We start from the raw sequence: 18,819 nt of genomic DNA on the forward strand, positions 1-18,819 counted from the left end.
GGATAGAAACCACATGTTCATAGGAGTTTGTTTGTGGGAGGAACAAATAGTAGGTTTCCTCTTTGCTTAGAATTGATTTGTTTTGTTTTGTCTTTGTTTATCTTTTTAACTGAAGAAACCAAAGAGAGAAGGAGGGAATGTTACAGAAATTTTAGTTCAAGAGAAAGTTACGAGATTTGTTAATGGGAATAGTAGGCAATCATGTACATTACTTTAAGTGCATAGAGCTCAACCAATAGGAAACTCTCAGGGGAGCTGCTATTGAAGAACCATTATAAGCAACAACAAAATAATTTGTTGTAAAGGGGTATGTTTATCAAAATTGAGAAAAAATAAGACAAAAAAAATGAAATCTCACATGGGAAGAGTAAACTATCATTTAGTCACAGAAAGGAAAATTACATTTTTTCCCAAAATTTCTCAAGGCTGAACTCAATTTTTTTTTTTTATTTTTATGAGCAGAAATTTTCTTGTTGCCTTGCTGTGTTACATATAGTTGGCTCAGTTTCAAACAGGGTAACACTTTTGTTTTAGAAAGCACCCTCATATTTGAAGATAATTAATCATTATAGTGGCCTATTTCTTAGTAGAAAATGGATCCATTTGGTATGATCCATTGGAATCAAGAATGGAATCCTTCAGGGAAACAGAAGAAGAAAATTTAGAGTACATAAAAGTGTGAAGTTCATGTCCAGAGCCTGTGAGAAGATAATAGGACCTCAAAGTTAAGAGTCAAATCTCCATCCTTTTTAGGGTGCAATGCATCTTTTAAAAGATCCTTCCTCTCCTTCACCTGCAAGTACTTTGAGAAAGCGAGTTTCATATGATGTTCTCCCAAAGTTCAGATCTCTATGGTGCTTAAGGAATAGAAAGGAGAGACTTCTAGGATGCCTCTTACTGGCCCCTAACCTCCAGACTCCAATTCCAGCCCCAGGCAAAGGTGCTCTGTCAAAGGAAGGGAATGTCCAGCAGTGTTTGCTCAGGTGAGCTCCACAGGTGTACCTGCTAAGTTCTAACCCCTGGAGCCCAGGTCAGGTGCTTAATGTCTCCATGCTGAAAAGTCCTCATTTACACTGACAAAATGAGAGTGCCAATGGTCACTTTCCTCTGAGGAGTGAATGAGTAAATGCACCTAGAAACTAGAACAGTTCCTGTACGTGATAATGTTTTTCAGCTATTATCTGTTTCTTATTTTTAGATGTGCTGCAAGGGTTTACTTGAAGGAAAGATTCTACTTACTTCCTTTAAAAAGTTTTTACTACTGCCCTAAAGTAGTATTTCATAACTTACAAGGATTGGCTGGTCCTTTTGTCCTTTGGCCGAAAGCCCAAACCCTCCCCCTTTTGCTCATTAACCCTGAACTCCAAGCGTTAAGGACTCCTTTCTCACTCTTCCCAAGTCCTGAGTCTCCATGGCACAGTGGACTAATGATAATGATGATGTCATTATAGTTGTAGAAACTATTTCATTATAATCTTTTGTTTTCCTCTCTCTAATTTTTAAAGGGGAAATATTTTATTAATTATCTGAGCCCTCAGAACCCTTTGAAGGTACACTCTATATAAAAACTATTATTATCATCCACATTTGGTGAAGTCCTTGGGGATTCGAAGTGTTATGTAAATGTTTACACATGATTGTTCTGTGGCCCAAGATTCACAGTGGGACAGCAAAGACAGCCCGGGAAGAAGCATGAAGCCCCAGAGAGGCAATGATTTTTGCACAAGGTATGAACTCTCTTTTAATTTTAGTATAAAGATAGTGTCGTTCTCAGCCATTAAGGAGAGCAGATAAGACTGACAAAGAGAAAGAAAATCTAAACTGAGGATCTGCTGGCTATTTTAAGTTTAGGGAACAGGATAATAGGGAAGGGATTCAAATGCTGTGTGAGGGAGAGACCAGAACCTCCTGACAATAAGAGCAAATAGCTTCCAAAAGCAAAGAACCCAGATTCTCTTTCTTGGTGGGTTTTACCTAAAGGCAAGAAAGTGGGATCCCCATTAGTCCCTCCTGATGATCTTAAGTAGTAAGGACATTCCAAAACATTGGGTCACCATGTTCTCTATACACCTTTCACCCTTCCTCCTGAGGGAAGTGTCCTGCTGGGAAAAGTGTGTCCTGATGTATCCTTACTTACTTGAACCCCATCCCCCACTTTTTTTTTCCTTTAATACTAGGGATGGAACCCAGGGCCTTACACAGTCTAGGCAAGACTTCTACCTCTGGCTAACATTTCCAGCCTCCAAACTTTGTCTTTTCAACAAAGGAAAAGGACCCCTATCAGAGCCTTCAGCTGGTCTTTGTAACTAGGCACAAAAGTAATTGTTTTCTCTTCCTTGTTGCCTGAAGTTCCCTTCTACCAAAGACCAGTGAAGCTGCATTTCCATTTATGGTAATGATCTAAAATTTTCCTTTGAAAATAAATGTGAGAAAAAAGTAGAATTTGCCATAAAGAAAGAATGCCAAGGAGAGCTCACGTGGCATGCATCTACAACAAACATCTTGGTAGTCTGAGTGACATGGCATGGAAATTGCACCAGTTGATTTGAAGGGTGTCTAATTCCTGGATCCCATGAGGACAGGAGGAAGAGGTCGGGTTGCAGAGGGATTAGCTAGAACCAGGACCCTCCAGGGAAAATGGAACCATGCATAAGAGGCAATGCTTATGAAAATCAGATATCAGTGTATTCACAAAGAACCCGCATGGGTCCGGAGGGATGAGACATGAACCGTGGACACCCTAGGAAAACAATACTGCTCCGGGTATGTTTTAACATCTGTTATGCACAATTTCAGATGATCACTGAAAGCATGTTTGGTTTTATGTAAAGGACAAAAGACACAAGTGGAGGGAGAAGCCCACACCTTCTTGCCATGTTTAGAAAGATCATACATTTCAAACCCCCTTCCTGTTATTTAAAAGCACAAAAAAGAAAGGAGGGGGCAAAACCACTGTAGGAAAATCTCCGCTGGAAAACACACAGTAAATTCTAGCTTGTTAGCAGCCCGGCTCCAAATTACTTAAAAAAAAAAAAAAAAAAAATCTTAACAGAAATGTAGTTACAGCCTCCAAGGGAAGCTCTAAGCCCCAATGTCAGCGTCCCAGAATCTAAGCCGAGAAGAAAAGGAAGAAAGCAACGGAACCAGCCTCTGACAGGAATATGAAAGCAAAATTTCAGAGGCAGGAGAAACACCCCAAAGGGGGAGAAGACTGCAGCTTGCAGTAATCTGTAAATGATTGCTGGTAAAGGCTGGAGGCTTCAGGCTTGATTTGTGTTTGTTCCAAAAGAAAGCCAAGGAGGACAGTGTTAATAAAGAGAGATTTAACTCAGAGCTGTGCTTGGAATAAAGTGGGCTACAAAAAGGTCAAATTTGATCAGTTGGAGCAGATTACAGGGGCTTTAAAAGGTGGCGTGCGGAACTGGAGCGGGGCTGGGAAGTAATATAGCGCAAGATTGATTCCGAGGGTGGAGAGAAGCCAGGACAAGCGCTTATCAGTCCTGGAAGGAGGAAGAGCCGCGCCGGGCGCCGCTCGCTCCGGCCAGAGCCCAGCGGGTGCCTCGTCCCCGTCGTCACCCGGTCCTGGTCCCCTCTCTCCTCTCCGGATCCGCTCGCAGCCGCCTCTTAGACAATGGTTTCCCTAATCTCTGACTTGGATCCCCTGAGAGACTGGAAAGTTTTAAGGTAGGCCCGCTCTGCTTTCTCTCCCCGCTGTCTCAGTTCACGGCCAAGTTCCTGCCCGCCCCCACCGCGGCTGAGCGGAGCCGGTTCGCGCAGAGCCCCGCGGTGGGCTGAGTGACAGGCACCTCCGGTGGGAGGAATACTGTTTTGACACTGAGACAACTTCAAGCAGATGGGGGGAGGCAGGGAATGTGCAGTCCTGAGCCTCCCTGGCGGAGGGGATGCAGATGCCTGGGTAATAATGGAGCGCAGCCCTGTTTTAGTGATTCAGACCCTTGCTCGCAGCTGGGGTTCCTCCTATTTAATTATTGGGCTTCAAGGGACACTGAAGGGACCAGGTGGAATGTGGCAAACTTTCTGGGACTTCGGGTAGAAAAAGTGGACTTGGTCACAAAAACCTTCCTAGGGATCCTCCTTGAAGAGAGTCTGTGGAAATTTGGTTTCCTCCTGTGACCTCTTCCCTCGCCTCCCACTCCCAGGTCTAATTTGGAAAACAGTGTATACAAAAGAGTGGGCCTTAAAATGGAAGAGTCGGATTTATGAAATGAAGTCTTTCTCACCTTTAAAGGTGAACTCTAGCCTCTTCCTGTCTCAGAGGCCCAAGAGCTTAGATCCCAGGAGCTCAAAGTGGCCCAAGTTCATGTGTCATCCCACGTGAGTGTAAGCTGATGCTTCTGGTAGAATCCAAATGAATTGGTAGATTTGACTTAATGCTAACTGGTATTTCTCAGTGAAAGTATTTGGGGCAGTTTTTAAAATATAAAAACGTTAAATTGAAGGATTCTGATTAAAAGCAGTTCTATACAATCTCCTGTTTGGCCAAATAAATACCTGTCTCCAAAAAACGGTATCATAAGAGGTAGAGTAGAACCCAAGTAAGGAATGCAAATGAACAAAAGCAGACATATTACTGGGACCTCCTTTTCCTGCCATTTTTCTGGCATTAATTTGCTAATTTCTTTCTTCCCTTTTGTGAGTTCTGCCTTAGTGTTTGTCTAATTTTATTACTTTTTCAAGCAACATTAATAGAAAAGAGCAAATAAAAGAATAAGGACCAATGCCTATCTTATTTTCTTTTTTAAATGCTTGCATCTTGCTTTACAGAATATTCTGTGTACATATTTTGTACATCGTGTAATATATGATTTTTATAACCTTTTCCAATTAACATGTTTCCATGTTTCTGCCCATATTTCATAATCCTAATTTTAAGGACTAAAGAAAACACCATTATATTGGTGTACATTTGTTTGCTAAATTATCCTGTTTGTTAAATATTTAGATTGTTTCCAGTCTTTGGTTTGTATTACCAACACAATGAACATCTTTGCATCCATAGCTTTTTATTTTTCTTAAAGAATTTACAGGATTTCTTGGTGAAAAGGCACAAACATTTTTATGGGTCTTTCAGTGATATTTTTGTTTGTATCTTTAGACTTTCCTCTTAATGGAGATATGGTAAAGTAAAGTGCTTCTGCAAATCGTTCTGATGGTACAGCTATTAGAATAAGTTTTATTCTCCTTTTAAGTGAATTACTAACCTATTTCTAAAACTGAAAGATAGCTTAAGAGTGTTTTCAAAAAATTCTTTTTGAGTGATTAACTTAATATTATTGTACAAGTAGATAAGGCAAGCTTTGGCACTAGAAATGTGTTTGACCATGATTACAAATTTCAAAAATGTAGCCTTCTGAGAGCCTTTTTTAGATAATAATCCCAGTCTTAGCCTATTTAAAACTCGATGATACTGTTGGCCTTCCCTTAAATGTGTCCCTAATATAAGTAAAGTTTGTTTTATGGCTACAATAAGTAAAGCTTCACAAACTTGGACTGGCAAGACCTGAGAAAGATAAACATTTTCACACGACTGCTCTGGGTACACTAAGTTCCTTCTGTCCGCACCTCCTTTTGGCAAGTATGATTCCATCAGCTTTTTATCTATGTGTAATCCTTCCCTAAAGTAAGGCATTATAAAGGAGTAGAATTATTAATTGCATTTTTAAATCCCTTAGTTATTTAAAGTAAGGCATCCTTTGGGCTAATTTTGGTTCATTGAGCTATTCACTCACCAACAATAAGTCTCTGCCTATGATAAATAGGAGTAGCAAAGATGCAACACAACTTATGAATGGGCAATCTGTCAGCAGTGGTATGCTCTAAGGCCACCCAGGGTTGTCTGTGATATGAGTTGTGCCAATAAAATGCTTTAGAAATCCAGAGAAATGGGGTGAGAGACCCCATGCTAGTGAAGAAAAAGAACAGTGCCTGATTAAGAAATGAGTAGAATACTTGGCATACAAAGCATACTAAAGGGCGGAAAGGCTTTCAATCCACATAACCTGGAACATTTTTAGGTGTTTGGTAAGGAATGCAGGCTGGAGTTCTGCCAAACCTGTTATGCCTAAGAAGTCATTACGCGACATGCTTTTTAAATCTGCTTATGCCACAACTTGGAGTTGTAGATAGGATCAGCTTGCAGGGTGCACCTTCAGGTCACAAAGCTTTCTCAGGAGGTATATATTTGAAATCACTCTGTCCTAGGTCCATTTGGTTATATGGAGAAATCAAAGGTAGGAATAGTACTAGTGGCCATGTTTTAATTAATGTCTGTCTCAAAGGACATAAAAAAAGTCTAATTGCCACCCAAAGACACACCAACAGTTTTCAACATTATGACTCCTCTTTCGGCCCTTGGGAAAGCACAAACACTACTGCTTCGCTCAAAGCAAAGAATCAAAATAAGCTAAATCAAGAAAAAATAGTATTCAGAAAAGAAAAAATAACAAATGTAGTAGAACCAAGAGGAAAAGAATAAAACAAACAAACCTGGCAATATGATTCGTACACAATTTAACATCCATTGATATTACTGGAGGAAAATAAAGTTGACACTGTAGGTGATTAACAAGGAGCAGAGACCAAACACCTGGCCTCTCCTCCACCCCAGCCTCAGCCCTTGCATCCCCTCCACGGGAGGGTCTTAAATACCCAAACCTAGTTTCATGCTCCCATTTTAAGAAGGAATTGTACAGAGGAGATGAAATGACAGAATTCATTAGCAGTAAAGCTAATTCCTCTTCTCTTCCAACTCATCCTCTCCCCTAGGAATTTGAGTCCCACCTTTACTTCTGTTCCTGTGACTCCTCTCATGATTTAAGACAGTTCAGCCCACATCTATCCTCAGAGTTTCCAGACCTTTCCTCAACAGAACCAACTGAATACCACACAGGTGTCTGAAGCTCACTAGGACACAAACTCTATGAATGAAGTCTGCCCAGGACCTTGTTCTTCTCCAGCCCCAGTAGGCTTATGGATAGACCTACTGCACAGCCAGGGACTCAAATGGGAAGGGAGGCCTTCCCAGTCCTTCATTTTCTCTCTTAATTTATGTTGATGTTATTGCCAAGCCCCATGGATTTCTACTGTTCTAGAAACTTCCATTGATACAATCTAAGTTTGCACATTTCCCCCACACCCACCCAAATTAGCCTCTCTGCTTCAGCTCTTGCTCTCTGTCTCTTTTAAACACACAAGGAATGAAAATATTTCAAAGCCATGGACTAGGTCATGTGACTTTCCTACATAGACCCTTCCCCTTCATTCTTAGAACAAAAGCCAGTATCCTCCTCCTTTCCCTATCTGACCTGACCCTTGACCCCCTCTCCAGCTGGTTCTCTTCCCTCTTCCCCACAGCTCATGTTGCTCCAGCCAAGCAGATCTTTCTCTTGCTCACCGACACAGCCAAGCTGATTCTGGCTTTATCTACATTAGCTACTCCCTCCCCCTGCCTGGAAATCTTTCCTTAGCTGTTGGCAGGGCAGCATGCTGCTTGTCACTAGAGTCTGGGCTCAGCTGACCTACCCTGACCTCCCACTTCACAGTCAGCCACAAGTCCCTCCTTAGCCTACCATACTCCTGAGAGGTTGAACTGTAGGGAAATGGCCAACATTCTACTATTTTTGACTTATAAAAATGTCAGTGTCACACGGTTCAACCAGTACTCTCACAGCATTGCCAAAACCCATCTCCATATGTATCTGTTTACTATCTCTCTCCCCCATTAGAAAGTAGGTTTTGTGTATTTAACTGGTGTATACCCAGTATATTTCCTGACACATCACAATGAATAAAGGGAGGAAGAATTCATGAATGAATGAAATGGTCATCATTTGTCCTTTATCCGACAATACACTCCATAATGCCAGAGGTAGAATGTGTATTGTTTAAATATTAACCGGAGCATTTGCCACAGTGCTTCTCTGCTGTGGTGTGCAATGAGTTAATTAACGAATTACTGACTCCCAACTCCCAAAGTAGTATTTCTATCCTGTTTCTTATTTCTATGCCAATGGGCAAAGTGTCTGATTTGGTGACATGGAAAATTTAAAAATTCTCACTGAGAATCTAATATACATCTTTATTCAAGTGGAATTCTTTCTTTCTAGACCAGAGAATCAGCTAGGACAAAAATTAGCAAATTTCTTTAAAAGGCCAGGCAGCAAATACTTCAGGTTTTGTTGGCTGTGTAATTTCTGCCACAACTACTCACCTCTGCCATAGTGACATGAAAGCAGCCATGGACAAAATGTAAAGAAGCCTGTTTGGCTGTGAGCCAATAAAACTTTATTTATAAAAACAGACAATAGGCTAGATGTGGCCCATGGACCACAGTCTTCATCTCATCTGTTATCAAGACTAATGATATGGCCGGCAAGAAAACTGAAATGACTTTGATAGATAGAGAGATATTTTCAAGTCTCACTTGACTAAGTGAATATAATAAAGTTGCCTCATCATTAGAAAAAGATTAAAAGGAGCTCTGGTGTTATTTCAAAGGTCAGAGATGCTTGAAGTCATGAACACTTGATCTCACAAAGATGATTATAGTCTGCAGAAAATTGATGGTTTACCACATCCCTTGAGTGTTTGGATGAGCCTTCAAGCTATAACAAAATACACTTTTGCCTCTTCTCTTACTGAGTGTGTGAGAAAATCCCATTAATGAGAACAACACATGTTGATGGAAAAAAATAGAACAGACCCTGACATATTTTAAGTCACAGCTTGGCCTTGTTCCTCTCTCTTTCATTGCTTTCTTTCACTCATTTAGTATACATTTCCCTTTCACATGCCTGACAAACTGCCTAAGATGAATTCCAAATTTATGCAGGAGAGCACGCTGTGTATTTTTGAACTCATGCCATGTGTAGATACTTTTTGTTTCGTATTACAAGACATGTTGAAGATGCACAGAGAAAGAGAGGTTGCTTAGAAGCTCTGCTGGTATCCACCGAGGGTGGGCTAACCATCTGAAGATCAGAATTTAGTTCCCTTAGAGGATAATGCAGAAGAATTATTAATACTTGTGATGTGCCAGGCCCTGTACTAAGGGCGTTACATATAATATCTCCACTTCTCTGTGCAGCAGTCCCACGGGGTAGGTGGTGGTGTCATTGCTCTCATTTAGAGGAAAGTGATATTTGGACAGGTTCAGTAACTTTCCCAGACATGCATGCACAGAGCAGTGTGAACTTGGATCTTCCTACACTGAGCCGAAGCACTAGAAATGATGCCATACACGCTGCTGACCTAGTAGTACCTTTCCTTGACATGTTGATAAATTGGACAAAGTGGTTACCTTCACTCCATCCCAGACAGGAAATATTTGCATCACACAATTCTTCCTTTTTTCTTGGGAATATATGAAACAGCAACTCAGTTACTACTTAATACTTTTTAAAAGCACAAACAAACTTTGCAGAGCAGAGGAAAAGAGGACCGCAAAAACAGCAGACATCAGACATTAAGTAAAATTTTCCAGGTATGCTGAATTACCCATTTTTGAAAGTGAATTCAAGACCTGGGCTTTTTAAATAATGTATTCTATTAGAAAACAACCTACTTTTTTTTTTTTTGGACAGTCTGCTTAATGTAGCATGTGCTACAACTAATAAGGACAGAAGTTATTATGAGATCATATAAAAATGTAAAGTAGACAATCCAGTTTTCTATTTTGAACTATTTTTCCAGTTTTTTGACTGTTTCTTCCATTCCATTTTCATCTCATTCTATTATTTAAAAATAAAAACAACCCCCTCCCAAAAAAAGAAGAAGAAAAAGAAAGAAAGGGGGGGGAAGCTCAGGTTTTTTTACTCCATTGGTTTAAGTAATCAATAGAAAAATGTTCACTTGACAATTTTTTTTTTTTTTTTTTTTTTCCCCATTCTTGAAGGATCTTCCCTGGTAGACTGAACCAGCAATGTATCAAGAAAAAAAAAAAAAAAAAAAAACAGCAAATCTAAATCATTTTAAATCTCTGTTAGGAGAACCATTAAGAGAAAACTCCTCCAAAAATCTGGTAAGGTCTCCCTAAAATCAGAGGCCACAGTGAAGGCATATTCCCAAAATAAAGGAGAATTACATGTGACTTTTATTCCTCTGATGTCAAAGATAAACAAAGCCAAACACTGGTTAAAGTGGTAGGGACAGATTTTAATCAGCAATCTACTGTTGCAGTAGGGAAGAGCATCTAGCATATTCTGAAATCCACTTTGATATGTACAGAGGTGACTGGGCATTTTAAAAGGAGAGCAGGGGCTCAGTAGTCAGGGCAGAAGAGAATTAGAAAGGATTGGTCAGTCTAAGTGCTGATTAGGCCCAGCTGCCTCTAGGAGTTGGAAGGAGCCTTTTCTTCCTCAGAAGTTGGGGTCAGGGGACCTGTTCTTCCTGAGCATTACATTTTAAGAGAAGGGAAAGGACATTCCTGAATTAAAGGAGATACATAGGTATCTCAGAGGAACAGTGGCAGAACATAGATCTATAAGCTCTTTTTAGTCAGTGTTCTAAGAAAGAGTGGTCAGGGGCCTCTCTGTGGTCAGGAGTTAGCTAGAACATGCAGCAAATTACTATCATATAAATAAGAATACTCAATAATAGTTTCCAAATTGGGGGCAGAGGGAATCAGATAGAGATAAAAAGATAAATGTTTTGCTAGCTCAGTGGCTCATACCAGTAATCATAGCTACTCTGGAGACAAGGCAGAAAGATCACAAGTTTGAGCCCAGCCTCAGCAACTTGGCAAGACCCTGTCTCAAAATAAAAGAAAAAAAAAAGAGTTAGGGATGTAACTCAGTGGTAGAACATCTTTAGCTTCAACCAGCACTATCAGGGGAGGGGAAGATAAATGTTCAAATTTTGTTTACAAAAGTCTGACTTATTAGATTGCTATGGGTCAAAGAGAGCTTAAGAAAAAAAGCAAAAGATGTTTACTTATACCCACAAGATGGAACATCAAGGAGCCAGCAATACTCCAAACAAAAGCTATAAAAACAATTCTAATCATCCTTTGCCAGTTTAGTCAGTCAGTGCAACATACTTAATCTTGTACTTGATCTGGGTTAGCAGCTTTATGATCCTGTCTGCTTGTCTACTACATTTCTGGATATTTGGCTCAGTTCAGAAGGGTCATCTTGGAATTTTAAGCAATGTCATTAGAAGTTGTACCCCAGAGTACGTGGTATGTGGTTCCCTGAGACAGTCCCCTTTGTTATTGTTTTGTTTATTTGTTTTTTGAAATGGAGTCTGACTATAGTTCCAGGGCTGTCCTCAAACTCATGGGCTCAGGCAATCCTTCTGCATTAGTCTCCTGGGTGGTTGGGCCTACAGGTGTGTGCCATCATGCCCCAGACCAAGGGAGACAATCCATTTTTCTTAAAGATGAAGCAGTTAGATTGAACTGTTTGCAGTAGTTTTCAGGAAAGCAATAACTGCTTGAGAATAAAAAAAAAAAACTTAAAATGGCCATAGTTGAACATCTATTGAGAGTTCATTCTGAAAATAACACAGTTGACTTCATAGTTTAGCTCAATGGCAGAGCACTTGCCTAGCATATATACAAAGTCCTAAGTTCAGGTCCTGGTAGCATACCCACACAAAATAATACAATGGGTGAGGTAATTTGGTTGTGTCTATGATGAATGACATTTTAAAATAATAACTGGAATTATGACTTATCACATAACACTATCATGTCATATCAGGTGAAGTAATTCAAGGATATATCCTGGAAAACAAGGGTATCAACAGAATTCTAGCAACTTTGTATAATATTTGAAATAGAACATTTACCTATACAAATACATCCTAGAGAAGGGGTAAACCTCTCTTCTTGTTAGATGGTGTTTTTCATGCATTTTTATCCTTCAGGTAAATTCAATTATATTAACATATTTTTTTTCCAAAATGAAAGAATAAACCCTTTGAGATTGTCCAGGCATCCTCTGGGAAATCACAAAGTCAGTTCAGGCTTCATTGAACGTTTGATTTGGTGATAGCAAAGTTGTCAAGAATGTCAAAAGGTTTAAACATTTAACTAAATAGGGTCTCAGGTCACTAAAACAATACTTAGTTACCTATCTAACCAAAATGACAATAAAAGAATGCAAAAATAAATATGTGAGGTAAAATGCTTGTCTTTTACCAAAAACCTTAGGCATTCTCAAAGTAAGATTTGGTTGGTTCTCTTACATAATCATGAACCTGGTAAAGAGGATAGAAAGCACAGAAATTGTTTGGATTTTTGTTTTGTTTGTTTTCCAGTACTAGGGATTGAACCATGAGGTTATACCTTCAGACTTTTTTATTTCTTATTTTGAGACAGGGTCTCCCTAAATTGCAGAGACTATCCTCAAATTTATAATCCTCCTACCTCCACCTCCAAGTTGCTGGGGTTACAGGCATGTGCCAATATACCTGGATCTGGAAATGATTTTGATACAGAATATCTGTTTTTTAAATGGATTAGCAAAAAATAAAGAAAAATCTTTCATAGTCACTCATCAGAAGCTGGCCACTAACTTCTTGGGAGCTTGATCTCAAACTTCCAGCTTCAAGAACTTTTGAGAATATAAATATCCGTTTAAGCCACCCAGTCTCTGAAACTTTGGTATGGTGGTCTGAACAAATTAATTCAACATTGCAACATAAAAATTTCCTTTCCTTAAACTTTCTACAACTTTCCATATCCATTGAGGTTTTGCCCTGTACTCTCTCCCATTCAAAGAAAAATAGTCATTTTGCTTGAAGACAAAATGATGCTTTTCTCCTTCACCAAAAAACATCTTACCTTCCTTACATACCTTTCATTCAAGGTTGCTTCCCCTAGTTCTTTATTATTTCTAAAAGTTTTATTTATATACATAGATTATTATTTTTAATCCTTAGTAATATTTATCTTCCAGAGAAAACTCAGAAGTGAACAATTATGAACTGTAACATACTAATATGTTAGTATGTTATATTCTACAGCAGATTAGCAAATTGTACAACTATAACCTTTCACAATCTCTATATGCATATGCTTTTGCATAATTTTTTAATATGGCAATTAGAACATGTTTATTAACAGGACTAAATATCTCTAGATATTTATAAAAATAAAAGGCCAAAAGTATATAAACTCAATTTCGTGATTAATAATGAATATTTCAGAACTTCACCTTATTTGGAAATTACTTACATATTTAATTAACATCTATTATTTCACTTTAAAATACATAGCACTTAATACCAAGTTGCAAGTTATGAAAAAGATCTTAGGAACTGTTTTTTACGTACATGTATTATAAAACAAAACTATTATTGAAATAAAGTTTGTCCAAATGGTTTAATTAGATTCGAATCAAACATCATTTTTATAATTTTGAACATCTAGTTATTATAATATTAGTTTATTTAACTAGTAAGCCAAGAAAAATAAAAATGTATGCTTACATTTTGTCTAAATTGACATCTCTGAAAACATATCTGTTTTGATAAATCGACACTATCAAGCTAGTCATATTTACCAAAGATTTATTAAAATTACATAAAATTCAAAAACTTTTGAGGTGGTTTCTGTATTTCTGGGACTTCTAGGGAAATTTAGTTTATATAAGCATTTATTTCTCTCTTAGCCAATGAGGTTAGAACTTCTTTCAGAGATTTGATAAATTAATCTGGTAATTCCATCTGGAAGCAGGGAAATATAAATATGTATATAATAATACATAATACACATAAATAATACATAAAGGCAATTCAAGTAGAGTTTCTATGATTTTCATTTTTAAATTTTAGCCATGAGTCAGTCATAGGTACAATAATATGAAACAATATTTTCTGTAAGAGTTGGTACCTATCTCTACTCCAGTTTCTATGTGTATTCAAACTGTGGTTTTGGAAAATAAGGAACTTAAAGCTGACCTGCTGACTAAGCAGGATTAAGTTCCACACCCACATTTGCAGAGGAAAACTTAAGACTTTTTTGCTCTGATACAGAATCTTAAGGAGGCTGTGGGCTCAGTGTCTGCTTCCATATTTTTTTCAGCCTAGGTAGTTGCTTTAAGGGTCCCTAAATTCCTTGAGGTCCTTGAGTTCCCAGTGACTGTAGTTGAGGGTCTGAGTAGGAAAGAAGGTCTGGCAAGGGTAAAGCCAGGAGTGGAGGAGGTGAGGTTGAAGGAGACTACCTAAAGATACAGGGAAGATTGCAGTAGAAATGGAGGAATGGGCAGAGGTGATGGGAAGGGAGAGGACTGGAGGAGTCAGTGCAGGGGATCTTAAGCTTCCCAAAGAAACCATCAAGTGTCCAAATGAGCCTTAGTATCAAATCATCAGATCAACGAAAACCAGAGCCACCGTGGAGGACCATACTGCCAGCAAATGCACAGACAGGGGGTTTCAGTTGGCTGGAAAGTCCCTGTGGGATCAACAGAATCACATAGAACAGAGATGTCATAGGAGCCAGGAAAAAAAAAATAATGATAATAATCCCAGCCCAGGAGTCAGGGAGTGAATCCCCTCTTTAAATAAGTATCCAGGAAGGAAAAGTTTCAACCCATGGGGTTCCATTTAGAAGCAGCATGGAACTGTAATCCAGCTGCAGAGAGCACACTCAGAATCTTAAGAATAAAAATCTGTCCTCACCGTACTTGAACGGATGTTTGGATCAGAAGTCAGACTCACCACTGGAGACTCAAAGGAGCAAGCAGACCAAGATGAGACCAAGGTCTCTGTGTGTGCTGAAGGTCCAGTTGTCACATCCAAGGGTCTGAAGATGCCAGATCCAGGTCTGAGACACTCTGCCAGATGACTGTGAGAGATAGAGAAAGCCAGACACTGGTTAAAGTGGTAGGGACAGATTTTAATCAGCAATCTACTGTGACAATAGTATACTGAAATCCATTTTGAGATGTACAAAGGCGACTGGGCATTTTAAAAGGAGGGCTGGGTAGGGGAGCAGGGGTTCAGTCGAGTCAGGGTAATAAAAAATTATGAAGGGTTGGTCTCTAACTAATGTCTCTGGGAGCTAGAAAATTGTATCTGGTAGGATCCTTTTCTCCCTCAAGGGCTGGAATTCAGGAGACCCGTTCTTCCTGAGCATTACATTTTAAGGGAATGGTCATTTCCAGGTCTTGAGAAACAAACTCCTGAATTAAAAGAGATACATAAGCATCTCAGAGGAACCCAGGCAGAATACAGAACTGTAAGCCCTTTTTAATCAAATGTTCTAAGAAAGAGTGGTCAGGGGCCTATCTATGGTCAGGTGTTTGCTGGAACATGCAGTAAATTCTTCTGGCAGCCTTGAGCTTTCTCCAGCAGGCAGTTTAAGAGGGACTGGGGTCATCCTGGAGATGTGGCCTTGAGCTGTAGAAACTATGTTAGTATTTGTTCAGGTATTTTAACGGGAGGTAAGGGAGTAGACAAAAATTATTTGAGTCTGTGTTGTTGTTTTTTCTTTTTCTTTTTTTAAATAGGCCAAGGTTGAGGCCTGGTTGAGAAAAGTATTCAGAGAAGCCTGGCTAGAGTTTGGTCAATGAGTGATTTTTGTGAGGAAACAGAAAGCCTAGTGCACCACTTCTCTCCCCTGTCCTCCCCAGATATGTATTTAGGCTGAAACTCCTAGGATGCAAGAATCCTATCTGCAGAGTACTGCAAGGAGGAGAGTTGGCATACAGCCTTCTGTCTGTTCTCACACAGAGGCACTGTGCTTGCCTCCCCTCTAGACTATCATTGCTAGAAGGGACCCCAGAGATCAACTACTCATTCTCCTTCAAGTCTTTGAAAAGGAAAAAAAAAAAAAAAAAGTACTCCCCTAACACCATATTATTTCTGAGGACAGGAACTATCTCTTGGTTTCCCATTATGTCCCCAGCATTGCCTGGGCCTGGTGTGCTGCTTGTTTGGTTTTTGGTTTGTTGTTGTTGTTGTTGTTGAGACAAGGTCTCTCAAAGTTGCTGAGGGCCTTGGTATTGCTGAGACAGGCTTTGAACCTGCGATCCTGCTGCCACATCCTCCCAAGCCGCTGGGATTACAGGAATGAGCCACCGTCCTTGGCTCATGTGCTGATTTTCCCTAAGAATTTCTCACTTAAATCCCCCTCCTTGTCCACTCTCCCAGCCCAATCAGAGGCAAGATTTTCTTCCTCTGAATGCCCCTAGAGCTGAGTGTAAAGCCTGATCTTCAAATGTAGAAATATATTTTCTATTTTGTGTAATATATACATATATGTACATATACATACATATATAGCATAGTAATATATATTATAGTAATATATATAGTAATATATATATATATATATTTTATTTATTTATCAATCTATCTTAGTTCCACTAACGGGCTGTAAACTCCTGGATGATGGATACAGCCAATGTCTGATTCATTCTCACATCCACCTGCATCCTTTGTATCATGGAGACCATATTTTGCTAAGCCAGTATGTGAAGGGATACCCACACATTCCTCATTGCTAACATGAGAAATTGAACCAGATTGTAACTAAGGATCCCCCGTCTATAAAATTCTGTGATCAATGTAGGATGGAAGAGAGAAGCACCCTCCCACTGGATGGTGAATCCCACCTCTGAATGAGACGGTGAATCCATTTCTTACACTGTCGAGTTTTTCTTGCAGCAAAGCAATTCTCTTTATATTGATCCTCATTTTCTTTCAAGGCTCTTTTATTCCCAATCCTTCTGTAGAGCTGATGGACTAAACTACAAATCTGTTTTCAAATGTTCTACCTCTGAACTGAAGCCTTAATGTAAATCAGCTGTTCTACGGATGAGCCGTGCTGACACGTACCGACATTAGTGATCAGATGACTTGCCCTGTGGGGACGAATATTGCAATCAATCCTGGTTGCAGGTGTTTTGGTTAACCATGGCGATAGAACTCCATTTTGTTTTTTCATTGTGCTAGTTTTTCATTCTTATAGAGACACAAATGTCTAAGCCAGAAAGAATTGCTAGAAGCCTGTGGAAATAGCACTTTTATATATTTTATCATGTTTCCTGGTGGGTAAAGTGAAAGATTTTGTGAACTGGAAAAGTATTCCCTTCGTTTAAGTTTGTGATTTACAAAGAATTACCTATGCTTTTTCTGAGCCTTTGAACATGACATTCCTTGCCACCATTATTATGGTCATTATTGGGCATAATGTATTTTTATTGAGTTCCTAAAGCTGGACTGCCCTTCCCTTTTTCTCCATTAAGGCACATGTATTTAAAAGTTTTGTCTAATCTGAACTCTTGAGTGTAACTCTCTCAGATAACCCTAGTTAGATGGTCACTTGCTTCATTAGACATTCTTCAACACTTGATTGTCACAAAAAGACATAGTTTAAACAAGTATTGTAAGGTAATTTTAAATTTTATTTGCTTATCTTTTCCTTTGCATTATAGATTAATCTCCATGAAAGCAGGAACCCTGCCCCCACTGGAAGGCTCAATAGGGTAGATTTTTTTAATGATATAATGAATGTAGTTCTTTCACATGCAGCTGGAGCATGATATTCGCTGCAATTAAATGGCAGCATGCAAGGGTGCTGGAAATATAGCTCAGTTGGTAGAGTGCTTGCCTCATATGCACAAAGCCCTGTGTTCAGTACCCAGAACCACTAAATAAATAAATAAATAAATAAACAATTAAATGGCATTATGCTCAGGGAACCCAAGTATATTTGGGTCCTGGTATAGATCATGGCTCCTCTTCCACATATTTCCAGTGGGATTAGGAATGGCAGTGGGATCCTTCAGTTTCTAAGCTTAGGATTCTAAAAACATTTGTTCAGGGCTTTCCAGGGGACCTGGAATATTCCATGATGCCTAGCCAACCTCTGTACTGTTGGTTCTCACCAAACATGGTTTGAAAGAAACAGTGACAAATTAAAACAAAGTATAGTTTATAATAGATTTCACTCTGGCTCAAGACCCCAAGCTAATGAGTTGTGCTAGACTATATGAAATATCTGACTTTTTTTTCACCTAAATCCAGATAGTCCCAAATAATTTCAGATAATGAAGTTATTCTCACCACTCTAAATACTATAAAGAAGAAGAATCAGTGAAACCTTGGTCTATTAGAAGTGTTTTAGCTTCAGGTAACTAGATACTAACTGTGTCAGCTGTGTTTTAAAATGTTCTAAACCAAGAATCAGGAAACGTTTTTTTCCATAAAGTCACCCATGAGTAAATATGTTTGGGTTTGCTGGCCAACCATAAGGTCTCTGTTACTGTTAAAATCCTCTCTTGGTATCCACAGGAAACTGGTTCTAAGACCTTCCTCAGATACCAAATCTGCAGGTGCTCAAATCATTATATAAAATAACATGGTATTTACATATACATCCTTCTCCATACTTGAAATCTTAAGTTAATTATTGTTTTAGTTAGCTTTTCATTGCTGTGACCAAAATACCCAACAAGAATAAAAGGAAAAGTTTATTTGGGGCTCATAGTTTCAGAAGTCTCAGTCCATAGATGGCTGACTCCATTGCTCTGGGCCCAAGATCATGCAGCACATTATGGCAGAAGGGCCCAGCTGAGTGGGGAATGGCTTCAGGGAAGATGAACCCTTCCTGAGCACGCCTACAGTGACCTACCTCCTCCAGCCACACCCCACCTATCTATTTTACCATTCAACTCAGGATGAACTGGTTGAGTTACAGTTCTTACCATCTAATCATTTCACCTCTGAATATTCCTGGGCTTACAGGAGGTTTTAGGGGATACCCCATATCCAAACTACAACATTTACAATATCTACTGCAATGTACATGTTAGGTATATAGTTGTTCTACATATTGTTTGGGGAATAATG

At 39.1% G+C, this 18,819-nt stretch overlaps 1 protein-coding gene across 6 annotated transcripts in view; it reads left to right on the plus strand.

The window, feature by feature from the left end:
* The first annotated feature begins 1,652 nt into the window (after window positions 1–1,652).
* The window catches only part of Celf2 (CUGBP Elav-like family member 2), a 496,258-nt gene continuing 479,091 nt past the window's right edge, over window positions 1,653–18,819 (plus strand). For 3 of the 6 annotated variants that reach the window (XM_071599796.1, XM_071599795.1, XM_071599797.1), the window contains exon 1: window positions 1,653–1,727. In XM_071599796.1, coding sequence (XP_071455897.1) covers window positions 1,693–1,727 — 35 coding nt within the window. In that variant the 5' untranslated portion in view covers window positions 1,653–1,692. The remainder of the gene's footprint in view (window positions 1,728–18,819) is intronic. The other 3 variants (XM_071599792.1, XM_071599791.1, XM_071599794.1) reach the window with 1 other exon arrangement.

Source organism: Marmota flaviventris, chromosome 12, assembly GCF_047511675.1.
Source record: "Marmota flaviventris isolate mMarFla1 chromosome 12, mMarFla1.hap1, whole genome shotgun sequence".
In the NCBI taxonomy this organism is placed as follows: domain Eukaryota; kingdom Metazoa; phylum Chordata; class Mammalia; order Rodentia; family Sciuridae; genus Marmota; species Marmota flaviventris.